The 25,947-nt window shown below is 36.9% G+C and overlaps 1 protein-coding gene across 1 annotated transcript in view; it reads right to left on the bottom strand.

Moving 5' to 3' along the window:
- The window catches only part of LOC122798673 (zinc-binding protein A33-like), a 251,661-nt gene extending 225,993 nt beyond the window's left edge, over positions 1-25,668 (bottom strand). The window contains exons 1-2 of the mRNA XM_044067766.1: positions 24,878-25,668; positions 6,377-6,472 (exon numbers count right to left, since the gene is read on the bottom strand). Of these exons, the coding sequence (XP_043923701.1) occupies positions 6,377-6,472; positions 24,878-25,312 (531 nt within the window). The 5' untranslated portion in view covers positions 25,313-25,668. The remainder of the gene's footprint in view (positions 1-6,376; positions 6,473-24,877) is intronic.
- Between the last annotated feature and the right edge of the window lie 279 nt (positions 25,669-25,947).

Raw genomic sequence — 25,947 nt, 5'->3', positions numbered from 1 at the left:
TAGTCCGCTGTATAGTCACATTAACGTTATTATCAATGGAGATCATTCAAAATATGTACAGGACATTAGTCCGCTGTATAGTCACATTAACGTTATTATCAATGGATAATCATTCAAAATATGTACAGGACATTAGTCCGCTGTATAGTCACATTAACGTTATTATCAATAGAGGTCATTCAAAATATGTACAGGACATTAGTCCGCTGTATAGTCATATTAACGTTAATATCAATGGAGATCATTCAAAATATGTACAGGACATTAGTCCGCTGTATGGTCACATTAACGTTATTATCAATGGATAATCATTCAAAATATGTACAGGACATTAGTCCGCTGTATAGTCACATTAACGTTATTATCAATGGAGATCATTCAAAATATGTACAGGACATTAGTCCGCTGTATAGTCACATTAACGTTATTATCAATGGAGATCATTCAAAATATGTACAGGACATTAGTCCGCTGTATAGTCACATTAACATTATTATCAATAGAGATCATTCAAAATATGTACAGGACATTAGTCCACTGTATAGTCACATTAACGTTATTATCAATAGAGATCATTCAAAATATGTACAGGACATTAGTCCGCTGTATAGTCATATTAACGTTATTATCAATAGAGATCATTCAAAGTATGTACAGGACATTAGTCCGCTGTACAGTCACATTAACGTTATTATCAATGGATAATCATTCAAAATATGTACAGGACATTAGTCCGCTGTATAGTCACATTAACTTTATTATCAATGGAGATCATTCAAAATATGTACAGGACATTAGTCCGCTGTATAGTCATAGTAACGTTATTATCAATAGAGATCATTCAAAATATGTACAGGACATTAGTCCGCTGTATAGTCACATTAACTTTATTATCAATAGAGATCATTCAAAATATGTACAGGACATTAGTCCGCTCTATAGTCACATTAACGTTATTATCAATGGAGATCATTCAAAATATGTACAGGACATTAGTCCGCTGTATAGTCACATTAACATTATTATCAATGGAGATCATTCAAAATATGTACAGGACATTAGTCCGCTGTATAGTCACATTAACATTATTATCAATGGAGATCATTCAAAATATGTACAGGACATTAGTCCGCTGTATAGTCATATTAACGTTATTATCAATAGAGATCATTCAAAATATGTACAGGACATTAGTACGCTGTATAGTCACATTAACTTTATTATCAATGGATATTCATTCAAAATATGTACAGGACATTAGTCCGCTGTATAGTCACATTAACGTTATTATCAATGGAGATCATTCAAAATATGTACAGGACATTAGTCTGCTGTATAGTCATAGTAACATTATTATCAATAGAGATCATTCAAAATATGTACAGGACATTAGTCCGCTGTATAGTCACATTAACTTTATTATCAATAGAGATCATTCAAAATATGTACAGGACATTAGTCCGCTGTATAGTCACATTAACGTTATTATCAATGGATAATCATTCAAAATATGTACAGGACATTAGTCTGCTGTATAGTCACATTAACTTTATTATCAATGGAGATCATTCAAAATATGTACAGGACATTAGTCCGCTGTATAGTCACATTAACGTTATTATCAATAGAGATAATTCAAAATATGTACAGGACATTAGTCCACTGTATAGTCACATTAACGGTATTATCAATGGAGATCATTCAAAATATGTACAGGACATTATTCTGCTGTATAGTCACATTAACGTTATTATCAATGGATAATCATTCAAAATATGTACAGGACATTAGTCCGCTGTATAGTCACATTAACTTTATTATCAATGGAGATCATTCAAAATATGTACAGGACATTAGTCCGCTGTATAGTCACATTAACGTTAATATCAATGGAGATCATTCAAAATATGTACAGGACATTAGTCCGCTGTATAGTCACATTAACGTTATTATCAATGGATAATCATTCAAAATATGTACAGGGCATTAGTCCGCTGTATAGTCACATTAACGTTATTATCAATGGATAATCATTCAAAATATGTACAGGACATTAGTCCGCTGTATAGTCACATTAACGTTATTATCAATTGGGATCATTCAAAATATGTACAGGACATTAGTCCGCTGTATAGTCACATTAACGTTATTATCAATGGAGATCATTCAAAATATGTACAGGGCATTAGTCCGCTGTATAGTCACATACGTTATTATCAATGGAGATCATTCAAAATATGTACAGGACATTAGTCCGCTGTATAGTCACATTAACGTTATTATCAATGGATAATCATTCAAAATATGTACAGGACATTAGTCCGCTGTATAGTCACATTAACGTTATTATCAATGGATAATCATTCAAAATATGTACAGGACATTAGTCTGCTGTATAGTCATAGTAACGTTATTATCAATAGAGATCATTCAAAATATGTACAGGACATTAGTCCGCTGTATAGTCACATTAACTTTATTATCAATGGAGATCATTCAAAATATGTACAGGACATTAGTCCGCTGTATAGTCACATTAACGTTATTATCAATGGAGATCATTCGAAATATGTACAGGACATTAGTCCGCTGTATAGTCGTATTAACGTTATTATCAATAGAGATCATTCAAAATATGTACAGGACATTAGTCCGCTGTATACTCACATTAACTTTATTATCAATGGATAATCATTCAAAATATGTACAGGACATTAGTCCGCTGTATAGTCACATTAACGTTATTATCAATGGAGATCATTCAAAATATGTACAGGACATTAGTCTGCTGTATAGTCACATTAACGTTATTATCAATAGAGATCATTCAAAATATGTACAGGACATTAGTCCGCTGTATAGTCACATTAACGTTATTATCAATAGAGATCATTCAAAATATGTACAGGACATTAGTCCGCTGTATAGTCACATTAACGTTATTATCATTAGAGATCATTCAAAATATGTACAGGACATAAGTCCGCTGTATCGTCACATTAGCGTTATTATCAATAGAGATCATTCAAAATATGTACAGGACATTAGTCCGGCTGTATAGTCACATTAACGTTATTATCAATAGAGATCATTCAAAATATGTACAGGACATTAGTCCGGCTGTATAGTCACATTAACGTTATTATCAATGGAGATCATTCAAAATATGTACAGGACATTAGTCCGCTGTATAGTCACATTAACGTTATTATCAATAGAGATCATTCAAAATATGTACAGGACATTAGTCCGCTGTATAGTCACATTAACTTTATTATCAATAGAGATCATTCAAAATATGTACAGGACATTAGTCCGCTGTATAGTCACCTTAACTTTATTATCAATAGAGATCATTCAAAATATGTACAGGACATTAGTCCGCTGTATAGTCACATTAACGTTATTATCAATAGAGATAATTCAAAATATGTACAGGACATTAGTCCACTGTATAGTCACATTAACGGTATTATCAATGGAGATCATTCAAAATATGTAAAGGACATTATTCTGCTGTATAGTCACATTAACGTTATTATCAATGGATAATCATTCAAAATATGTACAGGACATTAGTCCGCTGTATAGTCACATTAACTTTATTATCAATGGAGATCATTCAAAATATGTACAGGACATTAGTCCGCTGTATAGTCACATTAACGTTAATATCAATGGAGATCATTCAAAATATGTACAGGACATTAGTCCGCTGTATAGTCACATTAACGTTATTATCAATGGATAATCATTCAAAATATGTACAGGGCATTAGTCCGCTGTATAGTCACATTAACGTTATTATCAATGGATAATCATTCAAAATATGTACAGGACATTAGTCCGCTGTATAGTCACATTAACGTTATTATCAATGGAGATCATTCAAAATATGTACAGGACATTAGTCCGCTGTATAGTCACATTAACGTTATTATCAATGGAGATCATTCAAAATATGTACAGGGCATTAGTCCGCTGTATAGTCACATACGTTATTATCAATGGAGATCATTCAAAATATGTACAGGACATTAGTCCGCTGTATGGTCACATTAACGTTATTATCAATGGATAATCATTCAAAATATGTACAGGACATTAGTCCGCTGTATAGTCACATTAACGTTATTATCAATGGATAATCATTCAAAATATGTACAGGACATTAGTCTGCTGTATAGTCATAGTAACGTTATTATCAATAGAGATCATTCAAAATATGTACAGGACATTAGTCCGCTGTATAGTCACATTAACTTTATTATCAATGGAGATCATTCAAAATATGTACAGGACATTAGTCCACTGTATAGTCACATTAACGTTATTATCAATGGAGATCATTCAAAATATGTACAGGGCATTAGTCTGCTGTATAGTCGTATTAACGTTATTATCAATAGAGATCATTCAAAATATGTACAGGACATTAGTCCGCTGTATACTCACATTAACTTTATTATCAATGGATAATCATTCAAAATATGTACAGGACATTAGTCCGCTGTATAGTCACATTAACGTTATTATCAATGGAGATCATTCAAAATATGTACAGGACATTAGTCCGCTGTATAGTCCCATTAACGTTATTATCAATAGAGATCATTCAAAATATGTACAGGACATTAGTCCGCTGTATAGTCACATTAACGTTATTATCAATAGAGATCATTCAAAATATGTACAGGACATAAGTCCGCTGTATCGTCACATTAGCGTTATTATCAATAGAGATCATTCAAAATATGTACAGGACATTAGTCCGCTGTATAGTCACATTAACGTTATTATCAATAGAGATCATTCAAAATATGTACAGGACATTAGTCCGCTGTATAGTCACATTAACGTTATTATCAATAGAGATCATTCAAAATATGTACAGGACATTAGTCCGCTGTATAGTCACATTAACGTTATTATCAATGGAGATCATTCAAAATATGTACAGGACATTAGTCCGCTGTATAGTCACATTAACGTTATTATCAATAGAGATCATTCAAAATATGTACAGGACATTAGTCCGCTGTATAGTCACATTAACTTTATTATCAATAGAGATCATTCAAAATATGTACAGGACATTAGTCCGCTGTATAGTCACCTTAACTTTATTATCAATAGAGATCATTCAAAATATGTACAGGACATTAGTCCGCTGTATACTCACATTAACTTTATTATCAATACAGAAGACACAAGATTATACTCATGAGAAGATAGGTGTCGAGGGAAGGGTTTGGTAGTAACTTATATTAACGTGACATTATAAAAAAGTGCCCTTTGTCTACTTGTATCAACATTATTAGGGTCGATGAATAACTTATTGAGCTGATTTAGATCATCAGTAAGCTCTGCAGTGGACATAGAAGGGGCTTTCAGATAGCAATGTTGTGGTCCTGCAATGGACCATGATTCCTTTCAGGAGTCATTCTTTACCTTGCACTCATGCTAGGTGAAATAGCCTCAGATTTGTCAGAGACCTATGAAGGATACGGCACATATCAGAGAAGGGATGAATGACAGAATACATTTACTCTGTAGCATCTTCCCAATATACAGAAATGAAGAAACATAAACTGAACTGCTGGCTGATAGTCTCTCCTAGTAACTATAGTGTCTTTTACAAGGCGACATGCAACTTTGAAGTGGTTTATGCACAAAAAATTTAAATAGTTTACAGTAAGGGGAGGATAACATAGCAAGAATATTTGGTGCATAAGAAGTAATCAAAACAACTTTGAAAAACATCTGTGTGACTTTTAAACAATGCAGAAGAAAACTATTCTGGACATGCTGTTACATACATTGAAATAAATAACCTGAGACATCAATAAAAACAGTCTTGTTCCGAAGTCCAGATTTCTGCCTGAGTTTTGTTTTAGTGGTTGCATTGCATTTGTACCATTAGAAATATCTGACCATCAGAAGCAAGGAAACTTTGAGACACTTTGCTAGGTACAGTACACCTAAAATATTGCCATATAGGGTCACAAGATCACCAGAGCTAAAACTGCAGATACCTGAATATATTCAATAGGCATGCAGTCCATGAGACCATTAATTTGCCTATCCCAGATTCTTAATTGTCACAGATCACTCTGTGGTCAAGTGATATACTCAAGGCCACATAGGTGATAAACGAAGTCTGAGGGAATTAAACCATGTGCTTTCTCTTTAACAGTTCAAAGCCTTAATACTTTGCATAAACTATCAGACTGTCCTCTGTGCCAGCTGCCAGGCAATGGTCCCTTGTTTGCACCCTTTGTGACATGTGACCTTGTTCACCAACACCAGCCTACACAAACTGCAGGTGATATGCTTTTCATGCAGCAAACAAACAAAAATAAGCTGATTTCCTTACCTGGATACCAGAGATAAGCTGTTCTTGCTTCTTTTGATGTTCATTTAGATTGTTCATTCTGTGCTTTAGAGTAGTTTCAGCAGTTTTCAGATTTTCCTGTGTATATACAATAGTATTAAGATCAGAAGTATTTAGACTATATTATATAGTGGATGTTATAGCCTAAATAGAATATCATAAAACAGCATTGGTTATGATGTGGCAACAGAAATGTAAAATACACAAATACTGGCAAGAAGATACTTAGTAACAAAGTGCTACAATTAAACAGCAGAACATACTCAAGGAAGATACTTAGTAACAAAGTGCTGCAGTTAAACAGCAGAACATAGTCAAGGAGATGTGCAGGCAAGAGAAACAAACAGGGGGGTCATAAATGAAAGACCAGTACTGGTAGAGTTTTTAGCATAACCACCCAAAAAGGTCAGTAGGCAAACTACTCTACAAACACTCCCTTGCCCATGCTTGGAACAAACTTCCCCTTGACTTACATTCAATTTTCCACACCTCACACTTTAAAAATGAACTAATAGCTTATTTTCTCAATTCCAGAACCTGCCCTTGCCATGACCCTACCTAGTCTTCCTTCCCTTTATGTACTCTCAAAAGGACCATACTTAGTACCTCATTACACCTCTCTCTCCAATGTGTCTACTATGCATTTGCATAATTTTATACAAACAAAAAATGTTTATTGTTGACCTATCGAACTATATCAATGTAAAATTGTTGCTTAGCTTCTTTTTAATGCAACTTTAACTTTATGCATGTATCCCAACATATGTGAATCGTTTTGCTATAACTGCTATAACTGCTATTATATCAATATTGTTTAAAATTGTACTTGTTTTAAAATGTATTACTGAAGCTTTTCTCCTCGGGTCTCCACTGAAAATGGGCCACAAGCCCAGTTGGACAAACCCGGTTAACAAATGTCAATAAATAAATAAATAAATAAATAAATATAGAAAGAAACTGCTGTGAAAAAAGGAATAATTAGTAGAGCATAACTACAAAAAATAATCAGAGGAGGTTAGAAAAGATGAGAAGAGAGACTGGACAAACAGTTCACAAAGAAACAATAGGGGGATATATGTATGTCTCCCAAATCCGCAACAAAATCTAGAAGACATGTTTTTTGCATGGAAATGTTTACATAGATATTTTTACACCCCAAGTAGACTCCAGGGGAATTTTTCTTCAGGTAGACAGCAAATGTTGGAGGTCTGATGGGGAAGGAAGGACAATTGGGAACATGTTTTCTGGGAGTGTAAAGAGTTGACAGAGTTTAAAGATTTCTTGCAGACTACTCTATCAGAGATACTGGGAGAGCAAATTGGTGTCATTAGGGAAATTATTCTTCTGAGCTATGATACAGAATTGGAATTACCTAGACATAGTAAGGCTTTGCTATGCCTAATAATGATGGCTGCCAAAAAAGCAATCACTTAGAAAATGGAAATCAAAGTCTAAACTAGCAGTACTAGAAATAATGAATATAGTAACAGCGATAAAACAACTGGAACTGAGATCTTTAGAAAGGGTTAGGAGCAAATTACTGGGGGAACAATGCATACAGGGGAGGAATGAGGTTTAAAAGAAGGCAGGATTTGAATGATCTATGTAATGTATGACTGACAGTGACTGGGTAGAGTATACATGATGTATAATGCTTGCAATTAAGATTTTGTCAATGTCATTTATTTTCATTTATATAATTGTGTGATAGCCTATGTCATAAGTGATAATTTAATAATGATGTTTTTTGTTAAAAAAAAAAGATGTACTGCCTGCCTGGAATTCTTTTCTCTCTAACATTGGCCTCTGTTGTTTCAGTTTGCCATTGGCATCTTAAAGCCTCAGAGAGCACCCTGGCCATGCAGGGCTACAATTACTGACACACATTCACATCAGCTGCAGCATAAATAGGGACCAAAGATGGATGTATCTCAAGCTATATCAACAACAATCTCACCTCAAGACTCATTAAACAGGATGACATGCTTGAGCTTCTCCATGTCCAGATTTCCATATGCAAAGTCCCATATCATATCCTTGAAAATGGGTCTATATTAGATCACCGAACACTTAAAAAAGCGAATGGTGATTAATCGACCCTTTGTAAGTGAAAGCGTACAATGCCGAACTGTCAGAACAGTGATTTTTTCCAAGGGAAAAAAAGTAGCTGTTCTAACAACAAAAAAATAAATAAAAAGTAAAGCACTTTAAACATTACATTAAGTGGGGGGGCTTCAGCCCCCACACCCCTCCTACTTAAATATACCAACTCTGAGACCACACTACAGTGCCAAAAACTGCAAAGTAACAAAGAGACCAAGAATTTGACTAAAAGCCGCTTCGATATTTTGCCATTTCAGTCTTTTAAGTTCGACCAAGATGCATTCAAAAGAATGCGTCTTCGGTCTTTTTATAGGGAACCCTTGAAAACTATAGGTCACCCTCTATGATGTAAGTAACCCATAACTAATACTTGAACTTACTGGAGGCCTTAAAAATTCAACCCTATACCATATTCATAGGTGAATAACTACCCCATTATAAACTGGGATACTTACATAACCCCAAGTTTACAGGCCCACACATTCCTGGACTTTGTAAACACAAATGCGTTGCAACAGATAATTCATATGCCCAGTAGGGTTGCAAACATACACAACTTTGTACTTGCAAATGTGGGAGAATGCTGTACCCCCAGTGTAGTGTCCTCTTTGGTATGGTCAGAACACAAAGCTGTCTACTTCATATTAAAAATCAGTTCTGTGACAACTACCCTTGCAACATTTAAGACCACTCTAAGGCAAACTTTCTACTACTAAGTGGTAACCTGTCAAAATTTCAACACCCCCCCCCCCCACACACTCTGAGAACATAGCTTCCTATGCAGAATTGTTCACATAAACCCTACACAATCATGTCAGTAAATGCATAGACAGCTGTGCAGATCAGAAATAAGTCTAAAACTAACTCAAAAACAAACCACTATGATGGAATCCAACCAGAAACCAGTTGTACAACAAAGGAAAAAAGGCAAAACCAAGATTAGGAAGTGCTACACCCAGCATGATGAAAACATTCTCATAAGTCTAAATAAATAATTAAGCATGCAAATTAAGTTTCCTAAAGCCAAATTTCATAGATAAGTACTAGGGTAGCTGTCCTTACATCAGGCCTAGTCAATTTCCATTTAAAAGTGAGAATCAAACCCTGCACCTTGATTTTACAAGGTAACACCTTAACCAGTATACCAATCTCTGTTTCAGGTAAGGATAGCCTCTGAGTCAAAGGACAACCACAAGGCTTTCTTTAGTTATATCCAAAACCTCAAAGTCAGTAGACAGCAGTATGCAGAGCTAATTGTAAATACAGCCACCTACAAAGAGCTGGAAGATATAGCAAATCTGCTGTCCAACAAATTCAGCTCCAGTTTTACCCCCTCCCCCAGCGTCTCCCCTGAAGATATCATCAAACAATCTCCCTCTCAACTTCTATTAGGAAACATGTCCTAGATACACTCTCTAATGGCATAAATACTACATTGATGGGCTCTGATAACATCTCAGGATGCCTTCTAAATAGCCTGAAACATGACCTAACAGGACTACTGGAGACACTGTTTAATTATAGCCTCCAGATATGCCTTCTGCCATGCAAATGGAGAACTGCAACGGCCATCCCTCTGCACAAGGGTAGGCCATCAATAGACCCCAGGAACTAGTCTGACTAGACTCATATGCAAAATAATGGAAAGAACTATCATGGAAATAATTAATAAGGACATGGAGAACCTACAAACTCTGGATCTAACCCAGGTTGGTTTTGTCAAGTGCAGATCATGTGTATTTAACCTGGTGGAATTCTTTAATAGGGTCACTAAGGCAATGGATAAAGGTGAAATGGTGCAAACTGCCTATCTTGATCTGGCTAAGGCATTTGATACAATACCCCACTTGAGCACTCATGGACATAGGCATAAACCCACATGGTACATGCTGGATAGCCAGCTGCCTTTCAGGTAGGACCCAGGAAGTTAGGAAAGAGAAGACCACCTCTACAAAGAGGACAGTCACTAGTGATGTCTCTCAAGACTCTGTGCTGGGTCTACTCCTTTTTGACATCTACTTCCTGGAAGTCAAGGCTAATGTCAAGGGCCTGTGGCCTATCAAGTTTGAACATGATTGCAAACTAAGAGCAGTCAAAGAATCTCCCCAAAATACCAACAGCCTATAAGATGGGCTAACACAAAAAAATGACTGGTGCCAAAGCTAAAGCTTAAAACTCAAAGCCAAGTAATGCATAATACTACCATTTGGGGAGTCAGCCACTCTAGGAAATTACCTCATTGGTAACACCCACCCCCATGAGTAGAAGCAGTAATCAGGGATTTGGGTACAAGGTAGATACTAACCTGGCTTTTGACCAACATGTGTCTAAAGTAGTTAGGAAGTTGTTCTATGTTGTTCTACTTATAAGCAGGGGCATTGCATCCAGGTTCAAGGAAGTCATTGTCTCACTGTATTTGGAACTCATCAGACCCATCATTGAGGACAATGACCCCCCCTTCTGTCTGTACAGAATCAGGGGCACGCAACAAGTGGGACCTCCACAGCTGTTCCTCACAAAAAGAATACAGGGTGTAAACAACATGTCCCATGCAAAACATTATAGATATAATAAATATAAATTATAATAAGAGTTTGTTTATTATAAAAAATCTAATTACTAAATGGAATAAATTCCTATTCTCAATGGAAGAGAGACTTTCTTCAATAAAAATTATCATATTACCACAAATATTATATATAATACAATCTTTATCTCTTCCTCTTCCCAAATATTATTTAACATCATTTAATTCCTTACTTCTTGGCTTTATTTGGTATCCCAATAAATCTAAATTGGCTCTTAATTATCATTAAGAACTTGGTCTTCTGGGGGGATTGGATTACCTGATCTAGAATTGCATTCTTTATCTTCAATTATAAAGAAAATTACTCTGTACAAATATTAATTATAATGCTGAATGGAAAGACATACAAGAGAGAATTTGCTTAAAATCTAATCATCAAATATATGCATGACACAATATGATAACACATAATAATGTTCTTTGATTATTAAAAGATTATACTTTGGAAAATTAAAACCAGCTAATAAACTCATCTTATAATATCTCCATAATATTGATTCATTTTAGAAATTTTATTTACAAGAATCCAGGTATAAAGCATGGCTATTTATAACATTTCATATAGCATATACACAAAACAATATATGTATATTTAATGTAGTTACAATGACTAAGTTTAAAAAGAAAAATCTAACACATTGGTTTCAGTTGATGAATAAAGATAAATTACATTCTCTAGATTTTATATTAAAAATTTAACTTTAAACATGAAATGGGGTTGGATGCTCAGAATTGTAGGTACTCAACAGAGAAGAAAGTAATCTAATGCATCAATAAAAAGCTGTTCATAAAATTATTCTCCTTTTAACCATCTCAATGCATCAAAATATTTCAGAAAAAGGGCTTCTGTCAAAAATTTATAAGATGATTAAGAATAATATCGAACGTTATGAAGACAATTATTGGGATTATTTTAAAATCATAAATAATTACTATCCAAGTGACAATGAAAAAGAAATGATACAATCATCCTCTAAATAAACTACTTCATCTTTAAAGTATTTTCTTGGAAATTTATGCATAAAGCATTTATTACCTCACATGAAATTGAATTAATGTATAAGAAAAATGTTGGCTGTTGGAGATGTAAGTCAAACATTAAACAGATTGGCAACATACGATTTATGAATGTAATATAATTAAACCATTTTGGAATTAAATTAACTTTTTTACAGGTTCTATTTAGTGATAAATTTACTTTAACTAAATCACTAATCTTATTTAATACTCCAGTACCTTCATGTGTTAAAAAGCTAAATTATTCACTTTTTTTGGAGTGTCTTATCAATCGCAAGGAAAATAAAAAAGATTTTTTTTTACCATTGCAACCAAAGTTTGTCATCTACAATTATTCATGACTAAGGAGGGAACAACTAGGTCTACCACCTTCTTATAACTCAGAGAGAAGACTCAAATCATTCAGGTTTTCCCGGTTAGCGATCGCCAGAGTGGATCACCAGTCTGCTATTTATTGGCATATATATATATATATATATTTATATTGTAATGTTATATTTTTTTTTATTTTCCTGTAACATCTTAATAAACCATTTAGAAAAAAAATGTGCTATGCAGATCGGCTCAAAGCCCTATCCCTATACTGTGTCTCATGCAGACTGTTAAGAGGCGACCTATGCCTGGTATTCAAAGCATTACTTAATCCAACTCTGATGGACCTTTCGCATATCCACAAAATGAATAGCAGCAAGATTAGTCAATGTAGGGATTTAAACTTTGCTTGTGATATAAATAGAACATGTTGGAGGGACAGGTATGTGTCTCAGAGAATTCACTTTCTCGGGAACAGACTTCTCATCTGTGTGAAGCAGATCTCATCTCTAACAGTATTCAAGAGAAAGCTGGACCAGTGGATGGGAAATCATAAATACACCTGGGTCTAGCACCCAAGTCTGTAATGGGCAGAAGTAGCCTGTAAATTTTGCCCTACCTTTTATATACCCCTTAAAATAACTTCGAAGGCACATAAACTTACAGTAAGGATGCTTGGCTAGGCTTATAAAGGCCCCACTGGTCATTAGCCTAGTGTACACTTATGAACCTATAATCAGTCAGTTTCTTCTGCTTCCCTGCCTGGCTCCACATGCATGTCTTCTCTGCATTACTTACTTATCTTTCTGGCCTACTTGCCAAAACCCCTTTCCTTTTTTGGGTATCCCATGCTCATCCTTCCTTATCCATTCTATTCCAGCTGTAAGCACACATCTTGCTCAAACTGCAATTCCTTTCTAGTCTGAAATGCTGTGAGAACTTTGTCTTCATTCATCTAACCTTCATAGTCTCTGTATTCTTACCTTAGTTGCTTCCCACAAATCTCTTTACTTTCCAGTCTCCCAGTTAAGCTGGTAATAATTTTATTTTGTATATAAGCTACTTCTTAAAGTTCCTTATTCTAATTTTCATTTCCCTTCCTCCACTCCAGTCTGAATGAAACAATCATTTGATATGTATTGCTCTAGAGTTTATTCACCCCAACTTCTTCACACTTTCTATACCTTGATAGACCCCAGTCCATTACACCATTCTACAGCTAAGTTCTGACTATACTGGTCCATGTTTCCTTCTGATATTGTCTCCACCACTGTCAATTTGTGCATATAGATGCTAGTAGACTTCAACCAACATCAACCATCTGGGTTCATAGGTGTTTACTAGGCTAACCACCACAAGGGCTTTTTAAGCCTAGCTATGCATCCCAAATCTCTGCAATTTCTGATACCCGTGATAAGTGTAATCTGGGGGTCTGGGAAATGAACCATTTACAAGTCGCTTATGTCCATTAGAGACATACGTGCCAAACTAGGGATGAATTTCTTGTTCCACATCCAGTTGTTCAAGTTGCAGTTTAATTGGGTTAGTGAGGACTCTGCTTCAGATTGATTGGCAGCCTGTTCCAGACATGGGGTAGTCTCTGTGATACATACTTGTCTCTCCAGCAGGTCTTATTTATATCCCAGGGAAGGTTTAAGTCTTCAGAATGAATAATTCTGGTGCTGTTTGTTTTGTGGACATGCAGGAGGTCCATCAAAGTGGGGTCTGACAATGCCCTATATGCCAGGCATAGATCTCCTCTCAACAGCCTGTAGAAGACAGAATGTAGGGATAGGGCTTTGACATGGTCCGTATAGGTCATTTTACTTACACCCTGTATTCATTTAGTGAGGAACCTCTGTGGATGTTCCAGTTGTTGGATATATCTGATTAGGTATATACCAAAGGGGATACTGCACTCAGTGATAGGTCTGATGAATGCCAAATACAGTAGAACAATGACTTCCTTGGACTTAACTGCAATACGTTTGTTTATAAGTTGCACAACATAGAATGATTTCCTTACTACTGTAGTCACATGATGGTCAAAGGCTAGATTACTGATGATGTGTGTGTTCCTAAGTCCCTGACTACTGGGTCATCTCTAAGGGGTGTGTTGGCAATATGATAGGTATTTGGGGTGGATGACTTCCTGAAGGATACTATTATGCATTTCTTGGCATTTAATTTTAGTCCTTGGCTCTGAGACCAGTTGTTTGTCTGTGTCAGCCCTTCCTGAAGAACATTTGTTTCAGTGTGAATTCAATGACAGCTGTAATTTGTAATCATCCACTAATTTAGTCAGCCAGTGACCACTGACATTGGCCTTGACTTCAGAGAAGCACAGTAAATTCCAATAAGGAATGGCCCAAGGACTGATCCTTGAAGGACTCCACTTGTGACTGGCCTCTTTGTAGATGTGGAGTCCACAGTTCTAAGTTTCTGGGTCCTATCTGTGAGCCAGTTGGCTATCCACCAAGTGACAAATGGGTTTGTTCCTTACCTGTTGAGTTTGTCAACAATGCCCCGAGTGGAGTATTGTGTCAAATGCCTTTGCCAGGTCAAGGTAGGCAGTGTGAATCATTTTGTCCTCATCCATTGGTTTAGTGACCTTCTCAAAGAAGTCCACCCAGTTGAGTAGGCATGATCTGCCCTTGAGGAAAACAAACTGGGTTGAATCCAGTGTTTGGAGATTTACTATATCACTAGTGATCATTTCCATGATAATTAATTTGATGGCTTTAAATGTACCACTAGTAAGACTTATGGGTCTGTAGGTTCCATGGTCTGTAGATGGTCCACCTTTGTGCAGAGGGATGACTGTTGCTGATCTCCATTCATTAGGCACAAAGCCTGTTTGGAGGCTACAGTTAAATAGTAATTCCAGACAGCCTGACAGGTCATGTTTCATACTATTTAGAAGGCATCCATATTAATGTTCCCTATAACCACTGCTGCTTTCAACCTGCCATTTGCTGAGTCTAGCATCCCAACTGCTCTGCCACCTCATGACTAACCTACTGTTCAGTCCTGAGGATGACAGCTGCACACCACTCGGATTTGCAGTTGTGTTTAAAACAAAATCAGTGTGCTATGGCCCTGTGGTTCTGGGGGTCCTAATACACCTGCTGATATCCACATCTGCATTTAAAACAAAATCAGTGTGCTATGGCCCTGTGGTTCTGGGTATCCTAATACACCTGCTGATATCCACATCTGCTTTTAAAACAAAATCAGTGTAGTGGGATCCTGTGGTTCTGGGGCTCCTAATATGCCTGCTGATATCCACATCTGCGTTTAAAACAAAATCAGTGTGCTGGGATCCTATGGTTCTGAGGGTCCTAATGTAGTTAATGATGGCTGATCTCTGCAACTGATTTTACAAAAATAACAGTGCACACAAGCCCACTGGTTCTGGGGCTGCCAACATATCGTATTATGACTGAAATGTCAAAGTACAGTGCCTTTTTCTTACAGCATGGTGGTATTCTCTTAACAGCCACCAAAATATTAATCAAAAACCATATCTGTCTAGAAACCTAGCAAATCCACTGGACATTGCCTGTCCTCATACAGGGTTGCTAAGGCCTGGAACTCATTACCTGTATCTTTCAGGTCTGTACCCTCCCTCCAATATTTCAACACCATTCTAAAAGACTTCCTAGCTAAAATCTGACTCTGTTCCTGTTCAAAACCAGGACAAACTATATCCTTAAATATGAGCAAGTGCCTTTTATAGGTTCATATGTGTGTACTAGGCTAACGGCCCTGGAGCCTATATAAGCCTAGCCCAAGAAGATTCCCTGGCATCATGTTGCCCAAAGTTAGTTCCCAGTGCCCCTTTTCATTCCTTATACCTCATAACTCTCCCTTCTTCACTTATTTCCTTTCTGATATCATTTTTCCCAGACTTTTTCTCTAAATATACCAAAAGCCTGTTTTCCTTCACTTCATAATGCAATTCCTTAGACTAACGTACCTTTAATCTCTCTACAGACTGTTTACAATTTTGCTAATTATTAAATGATTAGAGCAAAGTCACACTCATGATAGTTCCTGTGGCCAGTAGGGGTGTAAGGTCTGCTGCCAGGACCAGTCAGGGTTGTGTATGAGGACTCTTCTTGCTTCCTAATAACCTGTGTGTTGTCCACCAGTTAATGGATAGGGATCCTGGTTTGTCTCAATCCTCAATTCTTAATTGCCTCATTTCTAAGATCACTCACTTCTTGGTTAGGCTCCTTCCTCTGTTTCATTGTTGGGGGAGCTTATTTCAGCTGTGTCAGACTTTCAGTTCTGACATTCCTGAAAACCTTCAAAAGTTATATTTGTAGAAGAAACATTACTTGGTAAGGAAGGAAGTGATAAAGAAAAGACAAAGCTCGAAGTAGACTTCTTTTTCAAAATTAGTTTTTATTCAGTGTCTCAGTCTTTTAACATTTCCCAGAGTTAAACCTGCAGTGTTGCTAGAGCTACATTTATGCAGATGCAGTGGGGTGTGACCTGGTGGCTCAGCCAATAGCCTCAAGGGGGAGGGGATGAGAGGCCTTGCCTTTATTTCACCAATTAGGGAAAATCTATTGGAGGAGCCTGGAAAAACCTTATTTATCAACTTATTAAATGGTTGTCATATAACATGCATCGATTCTTAACCAATGTTTTTATATTATGTCTAATTTGTTATAATAACTGCAGATGATTTTGTTTTATTTTTTGAAGATTGTAAGATTATTGTTCTTAAAATATTTTGCAATAATTTTGAGCTTTTCTCCCTGGGCTTCAATAAAAATGGGCTTCTACCCAGTTGGACTTTCCCAACAATGATCAAACATCAATAAATAATCGGTATATGGATGTCAGATGCTATATTCATTCAGTAGTGGTGAAGGTGTATGTTTGGTCCTTGGCTACTTCTGTGCACGTGGTCTTATAGCTGCATGAAGTCGACCTTAACCTCACCTGAAAAGTAGTATCTCCAGTTAGCACTCCACCCCTACCAAGCCTAAAATACAGCTGTTTTCATTCTGTATGTTTTGCAATACTTTCATAATTGTACTTGAAGCAGTTTCTGATTCCACTGTGCTTAGTTAAGGAGGAGTACATAACTACCTTAAGCTTATATTCTTTAATGCTGTGTATGTAACCTTATATACTCTACTACTGTGCTACCAATACTTAACTGGCCCCACAACAAACATTTTAAATAAATTTACTGCTGCCTCACTGATATTTTTTTCTGACTTACCTGAAGATTCTCAGTCTTTGGGGTATCATCCCACTACACTCACCCTCCGGGCCCCTTTGCTCTTCTTCTCTGCCCCCAAATGTCACCTGCCCTACTACTTCTAAATTTAAACCTATCCACAACATACCCCTTCCTCTGTTAGCTTCACCCACTTCATCCATACACTCCATCTCTCAACATACTTTTATTAATATCATACTAGCATCCTATCTACATACTAGTCACCCTCCTTCATTTCTACAAACTTTGCTATGCTCCTCCAATTATCAAAATAAGCAGGTTTTCTGATTACCTCTCTAATAATCCTTAAACTAACATGATTCTCCTTACTCTCTTATCACAAATGCTATCCTCCATCTCATCACTTTCATCATATCTAGTCCCTATCAGACCTGTGCTAAGCTCTCGTACAGACACTTCTTCTTACACCAATAACACACATCACTACTCCCTAACCATCACTGGTCATCTCTTTCACACAGACAATATATTGTACTTTAAACCTAAACTGCTTTTGATACAGATATACCTGTTTAACATTAAAATTACTGACAATTTGACCAAAACTAACTCTTACCTTTACTATACAATCTTGAAATACCTCCAGCTCTGTGGTGACATCCACCCTAACCCTGGTCCCAGCATCAATCAATTCCCATCATCAACCCATATCCCAAGTTCATGAAATATGCTTAAATTTATCTCAGTAAACATACATAACATGTACAACAAAATCTCTGAGTTGCAGGCTAATCTCCTGACATATTAGTAATCACTGAAATCTGGCTTAAACTGCACATAAAAGATACTGATGTACTTCATCCTGGCTTTAATACATACATAGCAGATCAATTTAAAAGGAAAGGTGGTGGTGTTGTAGTAATATATCCTGATTCTATCTCCTTAATCCCTTGCAACCAATCCACAGCCTCCTTTGACAAATCTGAACTATTGATCACCTACCTTAAATTAAAAAACAATAAAAGTTCCTGCATTATAGCTTTATACATACCTCATGGTAATACATTATCAGCACTGGAGCTTACTCCATCGAGGGAGTCAAAAAATCTCTCTCTAGAAACAATATTATTAGGTGATGCCAACATTCACTGGCAGATACTTAACGTACACTTCCCCACAGATAGCATAATCCTATTTGGATTTTCTCAACTAATTACTCACCCAACCTTTACCAGTGCCACAGACCAAAATGGCTCAATTATTGATTGGATTTTGGTCTCCCATCCTAGGAATTTCTCTATATCCAAAATACTTCCAGCCTGTATCAGTGATCTTCAACCCAGCTGCACAACTAGACTTATCTCAAATTCATGCAGACAACATACCTACTAGACAGTAGGAAACCTATCCAACTTTGACCAGCAGGCCTTTACAAATATATTAAACTCCATTAATTGGTACTGCTTAAATACTTAACAATAGGTGATGCAGTTAAACAATTTAATTCTACACTCCTAAAAGGCTTAGACAGTTTAGCTCCCACCAGAAGGAAATGAGTCAAAACCAACTATACTCCTTGGTTTTCTGTCTATACCAGGTCACTCATACAAACAAGAGACAAGGCTTGGACCACTTAGCTAAAACATAAGACTCACGATAATTTACAGCATTTTAAAGCACTGTGTAACCTTGTAAAGAAACAGGTTACTTTAAATTAAAAAAAATGTATTCAAAACCACAAGATTAGCACAAATCCAGTCCAAAAACCTTCTGGCACACTATAAAAAAATCCTACTGCCAAGAAGTCAGTCATCCCCCAAACCCTCCTGTAATAGTACCTCCCTGACATATCATTTCTATTTAACTCTTACTTCATCAATACCATAGCTTACATTAGTAACAAATTCCCCCATCACCCTCTACTTTCTCTCAACCTCCTATTACCTGTCACTCCACATTTTCCCTTCAACCAGTTCCCACTGCCAGCATCAAATCCCTCTTGTACAAGCTCAAGCCATGCTCTCCATCTGCAGACAATCTTCTTAATGAATTCCTGAAAATGGCTACTGACTCAATTGCCTACCCTGTCTCCATAATTATTAATAGATCTGTCAAGGAAGTGTATATCCCCTCCCTGTGGTAAAAATCCTTCATCCTTCCCCTCCACAAAGGTGGCATTTCCACAGACATATCTAACTATTGGCCAATTGCTACTCTTTCACCACTATGACAACTTCTAAAAAATCTATCCATAAACAACTTCTTCAATACCTACTTGCAATAATCTTTTCTCTCCCACCCAACATGGATTCAGAGCAGCACATAGCACTATAACAGCTCTAATATCCTTTACTGACACTGTCAACAAAACTCGTGACTCAGGAAACTTTGTCTCTTCTCTGTCCTTAGATCTATCCAAAGCCTTTGATACTGTCTGCCACCCCAAACTCTTATCCCAGCTATCTCTTTTGGGCTTAACTGAAACATCCTTGCAATGATTCAGTAGCTATCTGTCTAAAAGATATCAATCTGTCCAATGGAACACTAACTTCACTTCTTATTTACCAGTCAGCACTGGGGTACCCCAAGGCTCAATAGTAGGTCCACTCCTCTTTAACATTTTTATTAACCATCTTAAAACTGCCACCAACCAGGCCACCCTAAATATATATGCCAGTGACTGCACATTAATCTTCTGCACTAGGAATCTTTCTCGTCTATAGAACTTAACTCAAGAAGCATTCAGTTCCTCTGAGTCTTGGCTCGCCAACAACCATCTACTACTTAACCCAAAAAACTAAACTTCTACTCTTTTTACCAAAACAATTTTCTCCAGATACTTCTAACTTTACTATTACTTCTCTGAACAATACTTCAATTGATGTGGTTTCATATACAAAACTGTTAGGTGCAACTATCAACAACAATCTTAATCTATCAGCAACAACATAAAAAAAAATCAAAAACTGGGCATGATGTACAGGGCTAAGAAATTCATCTCCAAGTCCACAAGAGTGACCCTCCCCACCCCCTGTCTCTTACCTTCCCTTCTATATGCTTCACCTACCCTCACCGATCTTCATTCTTTCCTCAAAGCAAAACTTAGCCAGTGTTATAATAAAATAGCTACATTTGGCACAGGGCAGGCCCAGTACTCACACCACTGCTCTGCTCTCAAGTCCCTGAATTGGCTGAAACAAACCCAAATACTAACCCTTAATCCACTAATACTAACATGCAAAATACTGTACAACTCCTCATTTTTACAAACTACATTATCACTACTTCAACACTACATTCCATCTCATGACATGTGCTCTTCTCCCAAGTATCTGCTATCTATTTACAAACGTCAAAGATCTAACGGTGTTAATCTGTACTCTCACTGTGTTACCAAATCATGGAATAACATTCCAGAATCACTCAGACATATACCCCACTAATATTCCTTCAAGTCTACGCTGAAAGAACATCTAACCAATAACTGAATCTGTTCATGCTCCACGCCATCTCAGTTCTCTTTTTCATTCCCTTCTCCCCAGTCGTAATAGACTTGTTCTTGATCGATTCTACTTCCCTCCCTGCATTACCTACTTTCTAGCCTAACCTTTCTATAATTCCTTAACCTTCTAATGTTCCTTCTCTCTATTCTTACACTAACCTTTATCTATCCCAGAAATTATGACTGAAACTTACTACCCAAGTCTCTTGCCAGAAAGTGTATATATTTTTTACGACGTATTACTTACTCTGTACTATATTTTTCATGCATTAATATGTAACATGCATATTAGGAACACTCTTCTATCTTCTGTATAATGCATGTTCATCTTTATTGCTTGCTTTATGTTTGCTTATTTTATTCTTTTATTGTATCCAGAAATTGTACTCCTGTGTGATTATCTTAGTCTTTGTAACCAATGTTGATTTGTAATTCTGTTTAAATTGTACTATGGAGCTTTTCTGCCTTGGCCTCTGCTGAAAATGGGCTCATACCCAGTCAGACTTTCCTGGTAAACAAACGTCAAATAAATAAATAAAAATAATTCCAAATGTTTTGATACTAATGTGTAGGAAGAAGGACTGTGAATCAAAAGCTAATGTAACTGTAAACATTTAACTTCTAACAGCGTTAATGGGGGATGATTTCACTGAAATGGGAGTTTCTGTCACATTAACTAAAAAATCTCTGATTTCTAACAAATTCAGATTTATTTTGTTTATTTATTTATTTTATTTTATATTTCTTGACCGGGATAGTCTGACTGGATATATGTCCATTTTCAGCAGAGGCCTAGGGAGAAAAGCTCCAAGATAATAATACACATTAAACATTTAGTAAATGCTAGTTTCAAGCAGATTGCAGTCATAAGCAATACCAGCATTTAGCACATATAGTACTAACTTATTATAAAACACTTTACAAAACATAACATTATTTTCAAAGTTATATATACATAACATTGCATTCAGGTTTAAGACACATTGAGCAGTTATACAATTGACCCTTACTGAAATGGTGTGGTAGAAACAAGTTAGAGGTAGTTGAAGGTAAGGCACCTAGGTACTAGAGAGGTCACTAGTCGGGGTTAGTGCAAGGGCATAACCAATGAGTTTTGAAGTATTTCTTGAGTTTGTTTTTGAATCGAGTTAGTGAGGGTTCTAGGGTCAAGTCAGCAGGGAGTCTGTTCCATGTTTTTCCAAAACAGTTGGCAAACAGGGAGTCCCCCAGCCGAGTAGTTGGATTTGTATGTTTGAACTAGGAGTCTAGTGGATGATTGCAGTGGCCAGGTGCTGGTGTAGGGGCTGATAATATTTTTTAGTGGAGGTGTATTTTCTGGTTGGTAAAGGACATTATGTGCCACTATTAGCTGGTTAAACTGCAGTAGGCTAGGCAGTTCAAGCCATTCTAGGTGATTTAGGTTGTGACAGTGGTGTGTCCAGTAGGCTGTGCCAGTAGCAAATCTGGCAATGTGGTTATAGCAGGATGATAATTTATTAAGATCTGTTTTGTTTAAGTTGGAGAATAGAGGTGAGGCATAGAGAAGAGTTGATAATAGATGGGAATGGATAATTGCAGTTCTAGAAAGGTTTGATTCTGTAAAGAGAGCCAAGTTTTTTATTAATGGTTTTGATAGTTTGATTGATATGCACATCAAGCTAAAGGTTGTTATCAACTATGACACTCAGTAGTTTAGTTTGGGCTTCTGGGGAGATGATAGTACCATTGTTAGTGGTTATGTTGAAGGATGGTGGGGGGGGGGTCCTGCAGGTGGGACAGAAGAGGGGCAGCTTAGTTTTGTTGGAGTTTAGGATTAGATGTTGATTGGAGAGCCATTTTTCCACTGTATTTAAGGTATTTTGGGTTAATGTGAATAAAGTAGCTGGTGATGTGTCAGAACAAATCAAGTTGGAGTCATCCGCATATTGAATGCAGGTAGCATCTGGGATGACTGAATGAAGGTCGTTGATTTATTTTATTTATTTATTTATTTTACATTTGTTAACCAGCAAATTCCAACTGGACCAGGTCCATTTTCAGCGGAGGCCCGGGGAGAAAAGCTCCAGCTTCAAGACGGAGAAAAGAAGGGGGTCCTAGTATTGAGCCCTGGGGGACTCCTAATGTGATGGGTAGGCAAGACGATAGCTTGCCCTGCCATAGGACTGCCTGTTGCCTGTCCTGCAGGTAAGATTGAAACTACTGGAATGCATTGTTGTTTAAGGAGAAGGCCTTCAAGGTATTTATAAGCATTTTGTGGTCAACCATGTCAAAAGTCTTGGATAGATCTAGAAAGAGTACTGAGGATAGTTTGTTATTAATGTGGTTGTGGTTAATGACATTAGAGAAAGATAGGAGTGGAGAAATAGCACTGTGGTGTGGGTTAAAGCCATGCTGAAAGTTGGACAACAGCTTGTTCTGTGTGAGGTAGTGCATGAGCTGTATGTGTACACATTTCTCCATAATTTTAGCTAGAGGTGACAGAATAGCTAAGGGTCTAAAATTTGGCAGTTCAGTGGAACTGCCTCCGTTATGGAGAGGTATGACATGGGAGATTTTCCATATAGTGGGCACAGTAGCTTCAGATGTAGCTCTGCTGATCAAGATTGAGGTGGGGTATGTTATGGTGTCAGCAGCCTTTTTCAGATAGTTTGCTGGGAGGAGGTCAGCAGCCAGGGTGGTGGGTCTTAGTTTCTTAAGAAGGGCATGGATAAGTTGAGTAGGAACAGGTTAGAAGGTATATGTTTTGGGTACTGGGTGTGGCTGCACTAGAATTAGAGCCATTGGGAGAGAGTTGGCTGGCTAGAAACTGGATAGTCTCTGTGAAGAAGCTGTTGAAATTATTAATAATGTCTACTGGGGATTTTTGTTGGGAAGCTGAGGGGGGGGTGGAGTGGTGGTTTGGCCTGGGTGGAGTAGTTTGTTGATTCCTGCCCAGAACTTTTGAGGTTTGTTTTGGTGTTTCTACAGTAGATGGTAGTAGTAGTTCTTTTTGTCTAAGATTATGGATTTATTTGGTGTCATTCCTTAGCTGTTTGAATCTTAGTTGATCAAGTAGGGCTTTTGTTTTTTGGCAGGTGGCCCATGTTTTGTTTCTGAGTGAAATTTTGGTTTTGACATCTTTAGAAAGCCATGGTACAATATTAACTTTGGTTCTAATAGAGCGGCTGGGAGCATGGGAGTTAAGAATAGCAAGGACTTTGGTGTTAAAATATGCTACCTCTTCATCTAGAGGGAGACTTTTTAGTACTGACCAATTGCATGCCTTAAGTTCATTTTGAAACTTGATGAGAATACAATTCTTGTTGTTTCTTAATGTTCTATAGGTGGGTTGGTAGGAGCAGCATAATTTGAGCCTGATTACATAGGTGAGGCAGTGGTCACTTAGGTCATCAGGCAAAGTGCCTGATTTATAGGCTTGAAGATGGGTATTGACGAGTATCCAGTCTAGGGTACTTTCCTTGTTATTGGGTTTTCCTGTCCTGGTAGGGGAGGTTATGATTTGAGTAAATCCATAGAGGTTTATGTGAGTTGTGGGGGTTTCACCAGATAATAATTAATATGTCATAAAATATGGTTAAGTGACAATGATTTGAGATTGTTTTGTCTTCTACAGAGCACTCTTTCTGCAAATATCTGATACCTCTATGCATAATAGTACATACTAGTTGAAGACCAGATTGTGGACATAATAAAAGGTGCCTAAATTCAGCTAATATGCATATGAAACTGTTCACTGAACTTATCTGTACCCTAACTCACCTGAAACATGTTGACTGCTTCCTGCAGGGGGAGGAATTTGTGCCCCGCATGCTTAGATGATATCATGCAGACTACACATGCAGGGCTTCCATCTTCTTGACAAAACACTTTCAGTAGCTCTTTATGCTCTAAGCATTCGTGTGATTGAAGTACACATTGTGTCTTCTGCTGCTGGTATAGTTTTTCTGCTTCCTCACATTGCTGGGCCCTTTCAGCTGTCTCAACAATGTTACTCAACAGCCTGTTAACGATGTACTTCTTGGCAGGGAATTCATGTCTGCACTCAGGACACATGATAATGTCCTGGGAGTTCCAGGCTTTATCTATACAGGATTTGCAGAAGTGATGTCCACATTCCAGTATTACAGGTTCTTTAAACAAGTCCAAACAAACAGGACACAAAAAATTATCATCAGTGATTTTCGCAGTCGCCATTCTTTCTGCTCTGTGCTTGTTGTTTTCAGTTTCATTTTACTGAAAACAGAACTTAGAAGCACAGCACCTCCCAGTGACAGGTCATGTGATACACGTACAATCAGCACAATTTCTTTAATATGCCTCTGAAGACTAATGAAAAAAATGCTTGTTTATACTCATTTTTTTTCTTTTTATTATTTTGAGTGGGAGATTGCTGCTAATATAGTCTTGTAAAAATCATTGACATGGCTGCATTACTTTTGTATGTTTCACACCCACAGCAAAGTTATTTCCAAGTTTTATGAGTGACCTTTCTAACATTTAGATATTGTCAGGATGTTCAAAGGTTACACGGACATCAAATGCGTAATGAAAGCCTCCATAACTCTTACCAGAATTCTGTAGTGCTTTGCAGTCAGACCACATCATGTTATTTACTGTTACATTCATGAACGCATACCTGTAAAATGCAAATGTAAAGGTTAAATTAACAAGATTAATGATGCATAGCAGAAAGGAGTTAGCATTATAGAAACTACTTCTCTTACTAAATCAACAAGATTTGAACTCGGGCTAGTCTTAAAACTTGAAAACAATGAGGCATTCTTTAATTACATCAGAAAAATGAAAGGCAGTAGCTGTGAATGTAATAC

Source organism: Protopterus annectens, chromosome 3.part1 (assembly GCF_019279795.1).
Source record: "Protopterus annectens isolate FY-2018-M chromosome 3.part1, PAN1.0, whole genome shotgun sequence".
Taxonomy (NCBI): Eukaryota; Metazoa; Chordata; order Ceratodontiformes; family Protopteridae; genus Protopterus; species Protopterus annectens.
The sequence above is the reverse complement of the archived record's forward strand: the minus strand, read 5'-3'. Positions and strand labels throughout refer to the sequence as shown.